Source organism: Muscardinus avellanarius (assembly GCF_963383645.1).
Source record: "Muscardinus avellanarius genome assembly, chromosome: 6".
Taxonomy (NCBI): Eukaryota; Metazoa; Chordata; class Mammalia; order Rodentia; family Gliridae; genus Muscardinus; species Muscardinus avellanarius.
In genome coordinates, this window is record NC_137791.1 from 77,795,431 (window position 1) to 77,811,645 (window position 16,215).

Below are 16,215 nucleotides of genomic sequence, written 5' to 3' on the forward strand. Positions count from 1 at the left end.
TACAAGCATGCGCTACCACGTCTGGCTAGATACAAAAAGTTTCATATCAACATTTTACTTTTTACATGTAAGACAAAATTTAAATGCCTGGCTCTATAACTTCTTCACAGTAATGAATTTATACATATGGAAGTAATTTATTATAACACTTCTTTGCTGTTATATGGGGAAAAAGCACAAGAGTAGCTATTTACTGAGCTACTTCGATTTTAAAGTTACCTCATTTAACTCTGATGACAAGATAGATATTACCACCACCAATTTGTAGACCAGGAAACTAAGATGTTTACATTCAAAGGATGCTTAAATAGCTAGGAGCTGGATGTGGTGGTGCACGCTTGTAATTCTAGCATTCAGGAGGCTGAGACTGGAGGATCGCAGTTTGCGGACAGCCTCAATTACTTAGTGAGGCTCTCCGCAACTTAGTTAGACCCTGTTTCAAAGTAAAGAATAAAAATAGGGCAGGAGGTGTAGCTTGGAGGTCAAATGCCCCTGGGTTCTGTTCCCAGACCTGCACAAAAAAAAAAAAAAAAAAAGAAAAAGAAAAGAACGAGTAAAAAACAGGGCTGAGGGTGTTGCTTGGAAGTAGAATGCCCCTGAGTTCCTTCTCTAGTACTGCAACAAAACAAAACAAACAACAACAATAAAAAAAACCCCACTTAGATATTCTGACTCCAGAGCTCATGTCTAAATCTATTTTTTTTTTTGGTGGCACTTGGGATTAAACCCAGGAGGCATTCTACATCCTTGGCTACACCCCCAGCTCATTCTCTTTACTATTAATTTAATAATAATAATATTTATTATTATATAATAATTATTATATATTATAAATATATAATAATTATTATAATTATAATAATAATTATTATTTTGGTGGTACTGGGGTTCCTGGAAACCCTTCTAGCTCCGGGCTACACTCCCAGACCTATTTTTATACTTTTAAAATTTGGAAACAGGGTCTCTTAAATCAGCACAGCTGGCTTCGAACCTGAGCGATCCTCCTGTCTCCGCCTCCCAAGCTCAGGGATTACAAGTGTGCGCCACCACTCCTGTCTTACTTTTTATTTTGAAACAGAATATCACTAAGTTGCAGAGGGCCTCCCTAAATTGCTGAGGCTGAGGGTGAATCTGTGATCCTCCTTTCTTAGCCTCCTAAGTACTGTGATTACTTACAAGCATGTGCCATGATGCCTACTTATAAGCATGTGCCATGATACCTAGCTCTAAAATCTTAACATATGATTCTCTAGCATAGAGAATTCAGCAATAACCACCAGGGTTGGGGATATAGCTTGGTGATCAAGTGCTTGCCTAGCATACACAAGACCCTAGGATTAATCCCCACCACAAACACAAAAACAAAAAACCAAAGATAAATAAAACAAGCAAGACAATGAGAATTATTCTTGACTATTTATTTATTTATTTATTTATTTATTTATTTATTTATGTATTTATTTATTTTTGTGGGTTTGGGGATGGAGCCCAGGGGCATTTGACCTCTGAGCTATACCCTCTGCCCTATTTTTCACTCTTTATTTTGAAACAGGGTCTCACTAAATTGCAGTGTGCCTCACTAAGCAGATGAGGCTGTCCACGAACCGCAATTCCCTGGTCTCAGCCTCCCAAATGCTGGGATTACAAGCATGTGCCACCATGCCTGGCTTTACCTTTTATTTTTAAAAATTTAATTTTTACTTACCAAACTTTCAATCAAAGAATCTTTATCAGCCAGCTGGCTATGTAAAAGTTCCTGATTACTTTTTAATTCTTCTATCTCTTCTCGTAACCTACTAATCTCTTCAGGCTGAATGCCATTCATCTGAGCCCCCTCATTGTAAGGACCTTGATGCTGATTTTCTTTTCCTATTAAACAGGCATAAAATTTGAAATGACAGCATGAGATGTTTTTCAGGTTTTGAACCAGAAGACTAAAAAATGAGATTAATATTCAAATATATAACTTTCTTAAGTTAGTTTGGAGGTACTTTTGCAATCATGATTTCATCTTTCCAGAACAGTGCATTGATAAAAAATAGCGAACTGATACTTTTTTTTTTTTTTTTTTTGGTGGTACTGGGGATGGAAACCAGGAGCCTTCTACCTCGGGCTATACTCCCAGACCTATTTTAAATTTTATTTGGAAGCAGGGTCTCTTAAGCTAGTTGAGGCTGGTTTCGAACCTGCACGATCCTCCTGTCTCAGCCTCTCAAGGGCAGGGATTACAAGTGTGCACCACCATGCCCGGCTGAACTGATACATTTTAAAGGCTTCTGGGAGAAAAAACAGCATAGTTGTTTCTAAACTACATGGTTTGGTGATTTATGATTAAGAATTACAAGCCGGGCATGATGTAGCATGCTTGTAATTCCAGCAGTTGGGAGGCTGAGACAGGAGGATCACACAGGTTCAAAGCCAGCCTCAGATACTTAGTGAGGCTCTCAGCAACTTAGTGAGACCCTGTTTCAAAATAAAATATAAAATAGGTCAGGGGTGTAGCCCAGAGGTAAAGGCCCCTGGGTTCCATCCCCAGGACAAAAAAAAAAAAAAAAAAAAAACCCAAAAATTATAGTAGTTTCAAGTCCAGTTCTGTCAGTAAATATTAAGAGAAAGCAAATTCCCTTTTAAAATTCTTCACAGTGGAATAGTTTTCTATATGGGCTAAAATAACTAACAGATTATTATCCTAAGTAAAGGAAAAAAAAGAGAATTATTTTTGTCACTCTCAAATAAACAAAACTAACTTTATACTTCTATTGTAACTAGCATTCCAATTATAAGCACCATAGACTGATCCTATTTATAAACATCTGATCTTTTACTATTTGTTAGAGACTGAACTAGAATTACTTATGTACTTTTTCATTTATTTTTCAGGTGATACAAATGCTATTATCTATTATTTTGTAGAGGAAGAAATTGAAAAATTAGACCACACATTCTCACCTGGCTATACATTCACCTAGGCAATTAGGTTTGCCAACAAATGGGTCAGATAATTACACAGGGAGTAGGTAGCTTAGACTTTAAGTTGTAAAGATCCAGTCTTAACTACTCTTAAATACCAAACCACTTTGCTTTGAACTCTGATTTACATGTTGTGACAATGATTAAGGCTAAAGAAAAACCAGTCCACAAAAAGAATCTGTTTGAAAATGACCTAGACTCTACAATGCTGATGACCTGCTACACACATACCTAGCTGTACTTTAAGAAGATTATACTGGTCTTTGTGTTGCTGAATCTGAGCTGCTTGCTGTGTGACTGCTGTCTGGAGCTGTTCATTCTGACACTTTAATGTAGAAACCTGTTGCTTTAATTCCTCAAGTTGTAGATCCTGTGTAACAAAATGTAATTCAAATGTTTTAGGTTCATATAACTTAGCATTAAGTAGATGAACAATTAAAAAGGCAGAAGTTATTTAGAGTCAGTAATGTTAAAGCACTCAATACTTAAAGTAATGGAATGATTAAGCATTAATTAATTATACATTAATATGTGCACTAAAGCCAATTAACTTGCAGCGGAACTGTAAGATTTCAAGCAGGGCCCCATGCATAAATACTATGGCACAGACTGTATTCTCACTGAAATTATGGGGAAAATTAAATTTAAAAACCTCCAATGTATATACATCGAAACATTGAAGAAATTCATACCTATTTAAGAAATTTAGTATACGCAAATAAGCCTATGCATTGATATTCTTTTAATACTAAGACACTCATAGACCAGTGAGAATATCAAAAACAAAAAAACCTCCAACACTCACCCTAATACAACTATAGTTGAATTTTTTTTTTTTTTTTTTTTTTTTTTTGCAGTACTGGGAGTGGAACCCAGGGGCATTCTACCTCTGAGTTATATTCCCAGCTTTATTTTTTGTTGTTGTTTTTGCGGGTCTGGAGATGGAACCCTGGGACATTCAACCTCTGAGCTACACCCCTTGCCCTATTTTTTATTCTTTATTTTAAAATAGGGTTAAGCTGGCCGGGCGTGGTGGTGCACGCTTGTAATCCCCGCGCTTGGGAGGCGGAGACAGGAGGATCGCGCAGGTTCGAAGCCAGCCGTGCTGGCGTAAGAGACCCTGTTTCAAAAATATAAAATAGGTCTGGGAGTGTAGCCCGGAGGAAGGTGGGCTTCCAGGAACCCCAGTACCACCAAAAAAAAAAAAAAAAAAGGGTTAAGCTGGGAGTGGTGGTCCACACTTATAATCCCAATATTCGGGAGGCTGAGACTGAATAATCGTGGTTTGTGGACAGCCTCAGCTACTTAGTGAGGCCCTCTGCAACTTAGTGAGACCGTGATCCTTCTGTCTCAGGCTCCCAGATGCTGGGATTACAAGCATGTGCCACCACGCCCAGCAAGTGTATTTTTTTATTATACTGAAATCTTAATGACCTCAATAATCTCATTTTTCAGATAATATTGTAACACTTTTTATAATTCCAATTATAGCATATACCAGGAAAGTTAAGTGAGGGCAAAAACCACGAAACACATTTTGAAGGAATGTAATGGAAAGCTTAAAGGGCTTAATAGTAAGTAGTGGAAGTTTGTTAGGATCCTGAAAACATTATCTGATGATTCTGAAGATGTTGTTTCAAACTAACTCAACATTAACTATTCAAATACATCAGTTTATTCTCCTCTACAGCTTAACTTAGTATCAACCATCCAGTTGTCCTGGACAAAAATCTAAGGATCATATTTGATCCTGATATCTTTATACCTGTATCCAGATAATACCAAGTCCTACCAAGTTTTATTTTCTTTGGTTTCCAAACTTCTCAAGTTGATTCCATCCATATTAGATAGGTTTAGAGTTTCACCAAAACAAATGTATTAATGTATTAATTGAATTCTACTAATTACTGAGAGATCCTGAGAAAACTTAAATCCTCTAAGTCTCAGATTCTTCATTTAACCTAAACTGAAGATAATAATTTTATAGGGTATTGAAAAAATTAAATAAAATATTGTTTAGAATGTTCTGAATGAGCTCAGACACAGTAAACCAGAAAGGGTAGCCACGATTTTCCTCCTGCCCCTCATGAGTACTTACCTGCTCTCGAATCATATTTTTGTAGTGAGTCACAATACTGTCGTGTTGTTCTAATGTTTTCTTTACCTCCTCTTCTTTTTGATCTTCTTCACTAGACTTATAAATAGCCTTAGTTATAACACCTGTAAAGAAAGCTTACTCAGTTTTTGTTTTAAAGTTATTTACTTATTTATTCATTTTGTGGCACTGGAGATTGAATCCAAGGGCATTTTATCTCCAAGCTACACCCCCAACTCTATTTTTTCCCTTTATTTTAATATAGAGTCTCACTAAGTTGTGAAGGGCCTAAGTAGCTGAGGCTGGCCTTGAACCTGCCATCCTCCTGTCTCAGCCTCCCAAGTACTGAGATTACAAGTATATGCCACCATGCTCAGTTTAAAAGTTTTTTATTGAGCCGGGCATGGTGGCGCACGCTTGTAATCCCCATGCTTGGGAGGCGGAGACAGGAGGATCGCCCTGTTTCGGAGCCAGCCTCGCTGGCTTAAGAGACCCTGTTTCCAAATAAAAATATAAAATAGGTGTGGGAGGTAGAAGGGCTTCCAGGAACCCCAGTACCACCAAAAAAAAAAAAAAAAAAAAAAAAAAAAGTTTTTTATTGAGCTGGATGTGGTGGCGCACACTTGTAATCCCAGCATTTGGGAGGCTGAGACAAGAGGATTGCAGGTTCGTTGACAGCCTCGGCTACTTAGTGAGGTCCTTTGCAACTCAGTGAGACCCTGTTTCAAAATAAAGATAAAAAATAGGGATAGGAGTGCAGCTTGGAAGTAGAATGCCCCTGGTCCAATCCCCAGTACTGCCAAAAAAAAAAAAAAAAAAAAAAAAAAAATTATTTTTGTTTTTGTGGTATTGGGATGAAACCAGTGCCTTGAGCATGCTACCACTCTGCCATCCCCAGCCCTATTTTAAACATTTTAAAATACTATTTTATTTTAAATAAAATAAGACTTAATAAGTAAAAAGCAAACAGTCTAAAATCATGATAAATAAGTAATAATATTTCCAATCTTAGAAAAATCCTTATCTTTCAATGTGCTACTCACTGTGCACAGAAAAAAAAAAATCTAATTTTAGGTGTATCACAAAATCTGCACGTATCCAGAATATACAAACACAATACAATCATAATTACTTCTAATGAGTATTAGTATAAATCTTCTTGTCTTACCTTCAAGTTCTTTCACCAGCTTTGTAAACTCATGATCAAATATCATGTATTCTGGACTGGGAAAGTTTGGTTGGGGTTTCTGTGATGCTCTAGAATATAACTCATGTTTGCTAATAAATCCTAGTTTCTCTATGAAGTTCTCTTTGCCAATCCTCTTCTCTATTAGTTGCTTTAGTTTCTCTCTACAGAAATAAACATACTAAGATGCTTTAAAAAGCCCACAAAAATCACATAAAGGTTTGGCATAATTAGAATTTAGCAGAAAAAAATGTATCATTTTCTCCGGATGCCATTAGGGTCATTCTGCCCTTACTTACTTCATGTAGCTCTCAAGTGAATTGTCATTGAAGTAAATGGAAATACCCAAGAGAAGGGCACATAAGCCTTGGACCAACTGCTCTTCTTCTCCAAGATTTTCTGCAATTTGTCCTGTAAGCTGAAATCTTTGTTAAGGAGACTAATAATACATAATATCTAAAACACAGTATTTTGCAATTTGAATTTAACATATATTTCATCAAAGATTTCTAAAAGGCTGCAACACAGATAAGATGATGGAGAATTCAAACAGTTAGACCCAGAGCAACATCTAGTTGAGAAGAAGGAATTAGAATAAATACTTACATGTATGTTAATACACATAAAGGATACAAATGGGACATTGGCAGAGTTGTGAAGAAAATGTGTTACTGCAATGGGGCAGTTGCTTAGCCAGGTACAAAGCAACATTAATAATCCAACTCTTGTCTGTATTTTGCTTCCCTGCAATAGAGAAGTTAGCAGAAATATCTCTCTATTCTTGTTTTCAAACTTAAAGTTGCCCTAAGATTCCTTCCCATTTGCATTAGAATTTTAACATCATGTAAAAGATGTGTCAGAAAGTCAGAGTTTAAAATCTGAACATGAGAATGCACTCATGCCCACCACAGCTGTACTTCCCTAGATGAACAAAATACAGAAATTAGAATTGGTTCACGTTCAAAAGCATATACTTGGTTATATAAAATACTACTAATAGAAAAAGGTGGTCTACTAAGAAAAAATATTATGAGGCTTTTAAGTAAATCTACTAATTCTGTGACATGTTATGCAAATTTACACTACTTTAATAAGAATTTTAAAAACAAGTTCCTGATAAAAGAAAACATTTTATCTTAAAAAATATCAAGAAAGCTGGGCATGGTGGCGCACGCTTGTAATCTCAGTATTTGGGAGGCTGAGACAGGAGTATCATGCAGGTTTGAAGCCAGCCTCCCTGGTATAAGAGACTGTATTTCCAAATAAAAATATAAAAAATAGGTGTCTGGGAGTTTAGCCCGGAGGTAGGAGGGTTTCTAAGAACCCCAGTACCACCAAAAAAAAAAAAGAAAAAAAAAAAAAAGAAAAATAATTATAATAATTAAAAAAAAATAAAATAAAATAGAGGCCAGGCATGGTGGCGCACGCTTGTAATCCCAGCGCTTGGGAGGCTAAGATAGGAGGACTGCACAAGTTCAAAGCCAGCTTCAACTATTTAGTGAGGCTCTCAGCAACTTAGTGAGACCCTGTTTCCAAATAAAGTATAAAATAGGTCTGGGAGTAAACCCGTATGTAGAAAAGTCCCTGGGTTCCACCCACAGTACCAAAATAAATAAATAAATAAATAAATAAATAAATAAATAAATAAATAAAATAAAAATAAAAAAATAAAAATAAAAAAATAAATAAAATAAAATATAAAATAGGTTTGGAAGTGCAGCCTAGAGGGAGAAATCCCCTGGATTCCATTCCCAGTACCACACACACACACACACAAAAAAAAAAAAAAATCAAGAAGATGAAGAAAAAAATAATCACTGGAACCTTCTAGACTAATTCCATGAGAGAATATATTCTCAAACAAGAAAAAAAAAACCTAAACAAACAAGCAAAAACATGTTATAAACTGAGTGACAACCTGCTGGAATAATGAGAAACATAAACAAGGGAGAAAAGATTTACTTAAATTAACTAAATTACATTTAAGATATTTAGTTACTTAAATTAGTGCCCTGAATTACTGGCTATACTGCTGTCAAGTACAGGTAAAGGAGATTGAAACTTAGTATATTCGGCACAATTATAGTTTTCAAGTTTTAATTAAACATATTTATATCTACTGTATGGAATATTCTTAACTTATAACATTGCCACTGTCTGTATTTATATTTCTATAAACTTGTTTTTTCTTAAGAAAAATGAAACTTTGCTTATTTAAGCCTGCATGAGGCCCTGGGTTCAATCCCCAGCACTGCAGAAAAAAAGAGAAGGGGGGGAGAGGGAAAGGAGGAAGGAAAAAGACTTCAAAATAAAATAGTAATGCTGGGCGTGGTGGCACATGCTTGGAATCCCAATATTTGGGACGACGAGACAGGAGGATTGCAAGGTTCAAAGCCATCCTCAGCAGCTTAGTGAGGCTCTCAGCAACTTCGTGAGGCCCCATTTCCAAATAAAATGTGAAAATGGGTCTCAGGGTATAGTCTAGAGGTAGAAGGCCCTTGGGTTCCATCCCAAGTACAATAACAATAACAATGATGATGATGATGACGACGACAACGACGAAAATCAGCATAGTAACATATCACTTTGGGGCAATTTTCACAATATAGATTTAGTCTTTAAAGTAGCCACCATGTGTTCTGAAAAATGCCTACCATCATGGACTATTCACATGTTCCATGAAGCTTGATGTCAATATCTTGTCTTTTCCTAATCTATTTCAGGCATATTTAATTTTTTTTTTTTTTTTTTTTTTGGTGGTACTGGGGTTCCTGGAAACCCTTCTACCTCCGGGCTACACTCCCAGACCTATTTTTTACATTTTTATTTGGAAACAGGGTCTCCTAAGCCAGAGTGCGCGGCTGGCTTCGAACCTGTGCGATCTTCCTGTCTCTGCCTCCCAAGTATGGGGATTACAAGCGTGTGCCACCACGCCCAGCTCATATTTAATATTTTAATTGAATAAATTCAAACTAGAATTATTCAGATGATTTGACCAGTAAGCATTAATGCAAATTTGGTTTCTACATGATGCACTACTTTTATTTTCTCCTTATCTCTATATTATTACCATGCTCACAATACATCTTTATGTTGTTTGTATAATTGGAAAGCTAAAAATATAGTTCTTCTTAATTAACTATGGGCTATAGAAACTTAGAGCAACTCAAATTATAAATTCAGATGTTCTGTTGATTACCTCATTACTACTTAGGATGACCATTTGCAAGTAGCAAATGTATCTACAATGCATGTAAGAATTTGTATATGTGAGAATGAGCCAAGCAAAACATATCAAAGGATTCTTTTCTTTTTCTTCTTTTGTTTTTGGGGTTAGGGATTAAACCCAGGGCTTCATTTGTGTTGAGCATATATTCTCCCACTGAGTTCAAACATCACAATATTTTTACTTTCCTGGAATTACAAATCTGACCCTCATGATTACATAGAAAAATAAACAAATAATTATAAAGATACTGTGAGAAAATGAAAAGAAGAACGCCAGGCGTGGTGGCGCACGCTTGTAATCCCCACGCTTAGGTCTGGGAGTGTAGCCCGGAGGTAGAACCCCAGTACCACCAAAAAAAAAAAAAAAAAAAAAAAAAAAAAAAGAAAAGAAGAGGATACTAGATCATGAACAGATAGGTACTGAGAGACAGACTAGAAGGTCCAGAAATGAACCCACAAACAAATGGAAATTTATTATATGAAAAAGGATACCATAGCAGCTGGGTGTGGTGGCGCACACTTGTAATCCCAGCATTTGGGAGGCTGAGAAAGGAGGATCTTGGTTCACAGACAGCCTCAGCTACTTAGTGAGGCCCTTTGCAACTCAGTGAGACCCTGTTTCAAAATAAAGATTAAAAAACAAGTCTGGGGGTGTAGCTCAGAGGTAGAATGCTCCTGGGTTCCATCCCCAGTACTGCAAAAAAAAGGGGGGGGGGGAATATCATATAAGTGAGTTACAGATGGACTTAAAAAATGTTGGCGCAGCTGAGCGTGGTGCCACATACCGGATACAAGATGATTGCGGGTTTGAGACCAGCTTCAGCAACTTAGCAAGACCCTGTTTCAAAATAAAACAATTAAAAAAGGGCTAAGTGGTATAGTACAGAGGTAGAATATGCCCCAAGTTTAATCCTTAGTACCAAAAGCAAAGAAAAAAGTTGGGGCAACTGGGTGTGGTGCTGTGACCTTTTAGTCCCCGCTACTTGGTAGGCTGAGGTGGAAAGATGGATTAAGTTCACAGGTTTTAGGTCAGCCTGGGCAATATAATGAGATTCCATTAAATGTACATACACAAAATAGCTGGATCAACCAGGTACCTACCTAAAAAAAAAGTCAGTGGATCCCTAGCTTATACATAGTTTGTGAGAAAAATTAAACAGAGTTAAATAAAAAGAAAAAACCCAGAAATTATGAGCTGAAAATATGGACAAAGCCCTTAAAATCTTAAAAGTGGGAAGGCCTTTCTAGGCATGGCTTAAAATACATAAATCATAAAAAAAAAAACTGAAAGAAAAAGAAATCGGAGAGAAAAAAAAAATCCAAAAGGAAATACCAAGGTCAAAAGACACAGGACATACAGGGAAAAAAAACTGCAACGCATATGAAAGGCAAAAGTTAAACTCATCAATAGAGTGGGCAGAGAATATGAAATATAGGGAAAGGCACACACCTCTTCCCAGAGCCTATACACTATGTGAACCACTGAGATGTGGGGAAAGGGATGAAGGCTGAAACTAATTTCAAAGCATCCTGAATGTTTAGTTATTAAAAACCACAAATTTTATAAGATGAACAAAAATCACAAGTAAAATATTTGAAGCTGAACCATTTAATCTTTAATATAAAGTATTATGCTTTTCCCATTACATTTTTTTTTTCCTTTTTATGGAACTAAGGATTGAACCCAAGGATGTTCTACCTGACCTATACCTACAGCTCTATTTTATTTTTTATTTTGAAAGAAGGTTTTGCTAAGTTACTGTGTGCTTTGAACCTGTCTTAGCTTCCCAAGCACAGGTATAATAGGCATGCAACACTGTGCCACCCTTCCCATTTTCAAAATAATTTTTTTTTTTTTTTTTTTGCAGTACTGGGGATTTAACCCAGGAACATTATACCTCTGAGCTACACATACCCCAGCCCTAATTTTTGGTCTTTTAAAAAATCTTTGTTTAGCCGGGCGTGGTGGCGCACGCCTGTAATCCCCGTGCTTGGGAGGCGGAGACAGGAGGATCGCGCAGGTTCGAAGTCTGCCGCGCTGGCTTAAGAGACCCTGTTTCCAAATAAAAATATAAAAAATAGGTCTGGGAGTGTAGCCCAGAGGTAGAAGGGCTTCCAGGAACCCCAGTACCACCAAAAAAAAAAAAAAAAAAAAAAATCTTTGTTTATTTTTTTGTGGTACTAGGGATGGAACCCAGGGGCATTCTACCTCTGAGCTACACCCCCAGCCCTCATTTTTTATTCTTTGTTTTGAAACAGGGTTGTAAAGAAACTAAGTAGCTGAGACTGTCCCTGAACGCATCCTCCTGTCTCAGCCTCCCAAATGCTGAGATTACAAGTGTGCACTACCATGCCTGGCTGTCTTTATTTTTTTATTTTTATTTTTTTTTAAACAGGGCCTTACTGAGTTGCAGAGGGCCTTGCTAAGTAGCTAAGGCTGTCTGGGAACTGCGATCCTGAATGCTGGAATTACAAGCGCGAACCACCATGCCCAGCTTCTTTTATTCTTATTATGTTCTGTACTGTTTATATAAACATAAAAAAGCTCAAAATTTAAACTTCTAGTGTTTATTAAAATGAGGTTCTAGTGTTTTATAAAATGCTTTTCCTAATATCAAAAATTCTGGAACAGGGACCATAGCAGCTCAGTGGTAGAGAATTTGCCTAGCATGCTCAAGGCCCTGGATTGATCCCAAGCAACACACACAAACACACACTTACACATACCTGCAGGTGGAAGGTACCAAGTGTATGACACAGAGCTATAACTATATGTTAAATCATACTCATAAACAAAGACACAATTCCTAAGAGGATCTTGGTTAGTTATGTACAACTGAAACACCTGCCTAAATATAGATATTAAGTTGCACTAAATTTTTGCCACTCAAAAAAGAAAACCAAAGCTGGGAGTAGTAGTGCATGCTTGTAATCCCAGCATTCGGGAGGCTGAGACTGGAGGATCATGGTTCGCAGACAGCCTCAGCTACTTAGTGAGGCTCTGCAACTCAGTGAGACCCGGTTTCAAAATAAAGAATAAAAAATAGGGCAGGGGGTATAGCTTGGAGGTTGTATGGCCCTGGGTTCCATCCCCAGACAAGAAAGAAAGAAAGAAAGAAAGAAAGAAAGAAAGAAAGAAAGAAAGAAAGAAAGAAAGAAAGAAGAAAGGAAGAAAGACAGACAAACCAAGCCAAACCAAACAAATATCATTCTTCTCCAATACATTAAAAACTACTTCCTGATGGTAGTTGTAGCCAGAATAACCTATAATTATTATTTTTTTTTGTGCTGGGGATTGAACCCAATGGCATTCTACTTCTGGACTATACTTGCAGCCTTATTTATTTATTTATTTTTTCCAGTACTGGGGATGGAACCCAGGGGCATTCTACCTCTGACCTACACCCCCAGCCCTTTTATTATTTTGAAACAGGGTCTCACTGAGTTGCAAAGGGCCTAAATTATAGCTGAGGCTGTCCTTGAACCATGATCCTCCTGTCTCAGCCTCCCAAATGCTGGGATTACAACTGTACACCACACCATTCCTAGCTTTTTTTTTTAAATTTGGAAACAAAATCTCTCTAAGTAGCTGAGGCTGGTCATGAACCTGAAATCTGCCTGTCTCAGCCTCCCAAGTGCTGGGATTACAAGAGTGCGACACTATGCCCAGCTCATACTTTAATTTTTTTTTGTGTGTGTGGTACTGGGGTTCCTGGAAACCCTTCTTTTTTTTTTTTTTTTTGGTGGTACTGGGGTTCCTGGAAGCCCTTCTACCTCCGGGCTACACTCCCAGACTTATTTTATATTTTTGAAACAGGATCTCTTACGCCAGCACGGCTGGCTTCCAACCTGCGCGATTCCCCTGTCTCCGCCTCCCAAGTGCGGGGATTACAAGCCTGCGCCACCACACCTGGCTCCTGGAAACCCTTCTACCTCTGGGCTACACTCCCAGACTTATTTTATACATTTTTTAAATTTGGAAACAGGGTCTATTAAGCCAGCGCGGCTGGCTTCAAACCTGCGCGATCCTACTGTCTCTGCCTCCCAAGCGTGGGATTACAAGCGTGCGCCACCACACCCGGCTTAATTTTTTGTGGTACCGGTGATTGAACCCAGGGCCATTCTATCTCTGAGATACACCCCCAGCCTGATTTTATTCTTATTTTTGAAACAGGGTCTCACTAAGTTGCAGAAGGTCTCAAAAGTTCTTGTGGTTGGCCACGAATCTGTGATCCTCCTGCCTCAGCCTCCAAAGTACTGGGATTACAAACCAGTATTTATAATCTGTTTCACCATACCTGGCATAATTTTTAACTTAAAAAACATTTACATTACAATTACACTTATTTTGCTCATTTAAATAGCCTAAATAATAGAAAAATCAAATTTCTTCATATACTGATTAACTGAAGACAAACATCTTTTGTTGTTGTTGTCAGTACTGGGGTTTGAACCCAGGGACATTCTATCTCTGAGCTACACCCCCAGCCCTATATTTTATTCTTTATTTTGAAACAGGGTCTCACAAAGTTGTGGAGGGCCTCACTAAGTAGTTGAGGCTGGCCACGAACCGTGATCCTCCTGTCTCAGCCTTCCAAATGCTGGGATTATAAACATGCGCCACCACGCCTGGCTGGAGACAAAATTCTTTCTTTCTTTCTTTCTTTCTTTCTTTCTTTCTTTCTTTCTTTCTTTCTTTTTTTGCAGGTCTGGGGATGGAACCCAGGGGCATTCAACCTCCGAGCTATACCCCCTGCCCTATTTTTAAATTTTTTATTCTGTATTTTGAAACCGGGTGTCACTGAGTTGCGGAGGGCCTCACTAAGTAGCTGAGGCTGTCCGTGAACCGCGATCCTCTGGGTCTCAGCCTCTTGAATGCTGGAATTACAACTGTGAAGCACCATGCCCAGCTGGAGACAAAATTCTTAACCCTAAGTTTTATGTTCTTTAAAATGGTTTCAGGGGAAAGAAAGAAGCAAGCTTGGAGAAAAAACCCAAAACCAAGAAATTCCAGAAAGTGCAAGAGGAAGCACAAGAACACAGCTTAAGATTCTTGTTCCCATAGTTCTTAGTAACGCCACTACAGTATCCCACAGAGAAAACTGGAGAGCCACGTAAGACAGAGATAAACTTGCCGACACACAGTGTGAGTAGAATACAACTTCAAACGAGCAGTTAAAAACCAATCAGCAAAACCCAAGACAATTAGGAAAGCCCTTGCTGTGAGAGGAAACCGCCTGAGCTCAGTCAAGTGATACATACCCGTCTGTCGATCTTATCACCCTGCAAATTACATATTGAAAATTATTCATAAATATTACTACTTTAGGAAATCTAAATATAGAAAAATCCCTCAAATACTTTTTCACAACTCTGCAATTACAAGGTAGTCATTTGGGACAGGATAATACAGATGAATCTTATTAATTATTAGTAGAGAATAATTTTATTATATAAAGATAATATATATTTTAGATAAAGGTTTAGTCTATAGCACTATGATTATTTAGAGAATGTACCACTATCTATAGGATTTCTCATAATGCATTTACTATAATTACAATATCAAAGAATGTCTATGGTAATGTAGCTAATTACTATTCAACTTTAAGAAAGCAGTTTTTTTGTGTGTGATACTGAGGGTGGAACCCAGGAACTTTTCTAACTCCTGGCTTATACTCCCAGACCTATTTTATATTTTATTTGGAAAAAGGGTCTCAATAAGTTGCTGAGAACCTCACTAAGTAGCTGAGGCTGGCTTTGAACCTGTGCAATCATCCTGTCTCAGCCTCCCAAGCGCTGGGATTACAAGCGTGCACCACCATGCCCAGTTCAAGAAAGCAGTTTTTAGCAGACAAACATGAGAATGCCAAGTATTTAATTAAGTAAAGATATGAAAATTTTGGTGTAGTTTTTTTAATCACTAAGAGATACTAGGCTTCAATTGTTTAAACCAATTTAAACAATATCTAACACCCTTTTCACTATTAGTTCTTAAGCTTTTTAGCTTATAGAGAGTGTACTGATGTTTCTTTTCTTTTCTTTTTGTGGTATTAGGGACTGGGCCCAGAGGCATTCTACCTCTGACCTACACTCACAGACCTTTTTATTTTGAAAGTCTCACTAGGTTGACAGTCTCGCTAAATTGCTTGAGGCTGGTCTTGAACTTGTGCTCCTCTAGTCTCAGCCTCTCAAGAACTGGGTGATGTTTCTTTAAAAGCTTAAAATAATGGCTGAGGGGGGAGGTAATGGTGTGGCTCAGTAGCAGGGCGTGTGTCTATAATGCATGAAGGATTCCATCTCCAGCACCAGAAGGGAAAAAAAAAAGCTCACAATAAGGAAAATCCAATGCAAACTGCAAAAAATGAAAGAAGAACACAGCACACTATCACAGGGAGTGGGCTGGTCAATTCCACTATTAGAGCAAGTGGATAGAGTACTTGAGACTGAGCCACGTTTTGACTTCCTTCAGTGACTCTGATGTCAATGACTTTACAGTTGTGCTAAAGCATGAATTTGAATTTTTCAAAGGCGACGACACACACGGGCAAATCGTGTAGTGTAGTAAGTAACATTTCTATACGCCTGAGTGTCCATACTTCAATGAAGCTTTCCTTGTTTTCATTAAGAGTCAAAAGGAATGCAAAGTTCTTTATATGTTACTGGGTAAGTTATATGCATTATGAATTTGAGGATCTGAGAACTCACAAACATAGAAGGACTGTATAACTATGTA

The 16,215-nt window shown here is 37.6% G+C and overlaps 1 protein-coding gene across 5 annotated transcripts in view; it reads right to left on the bottom strand.

Annotated features, from left to right (window-relative positions):
* The window catches only part of USO1 (USO1 vesicle transport factor), a gene marked incomplete at both ends in the record, with an annotated part of 108,364 nt that overhangs the window by 12,846 nt on the left and 79,303 nt on the right, over positions 1–16,215 (bottom strand). For 3 of the 5 annotated variants that reach the window (XM_080697563.1, XM_080697562.1, XM_080697561.1), the window contains 6 exons: positions 1,706–1,869; positions 3,202–3,340; positions 5,069–5,190; positions 6,234–6,415; positions 6,551–6,669; positions 6,885–6,995. In XM_080697563.1, the coding sequence (XP_080553689.1) occupies positions 1,706–1,869; positions 3,202–3,340; positions 5,069–5,190; positions 6,234–6,415; positions 6,551–6,669; positions 6,885–6,995 (837 nt within the window). Of the gene's footprint in view, positions 1–1,705; positions 1,870–3,201; positions 3,341–5,068; positions 5,191–6,233; positions 6,416–6,550; positions 6,670–6,884; positions 6,996–14,741; positions 14,763–16,215 lie in introns of all 5 variants that reach the window. The other 2 variants (XM_080697560.1, XM_080697559.1) reach the window with 1 other exon arrangement.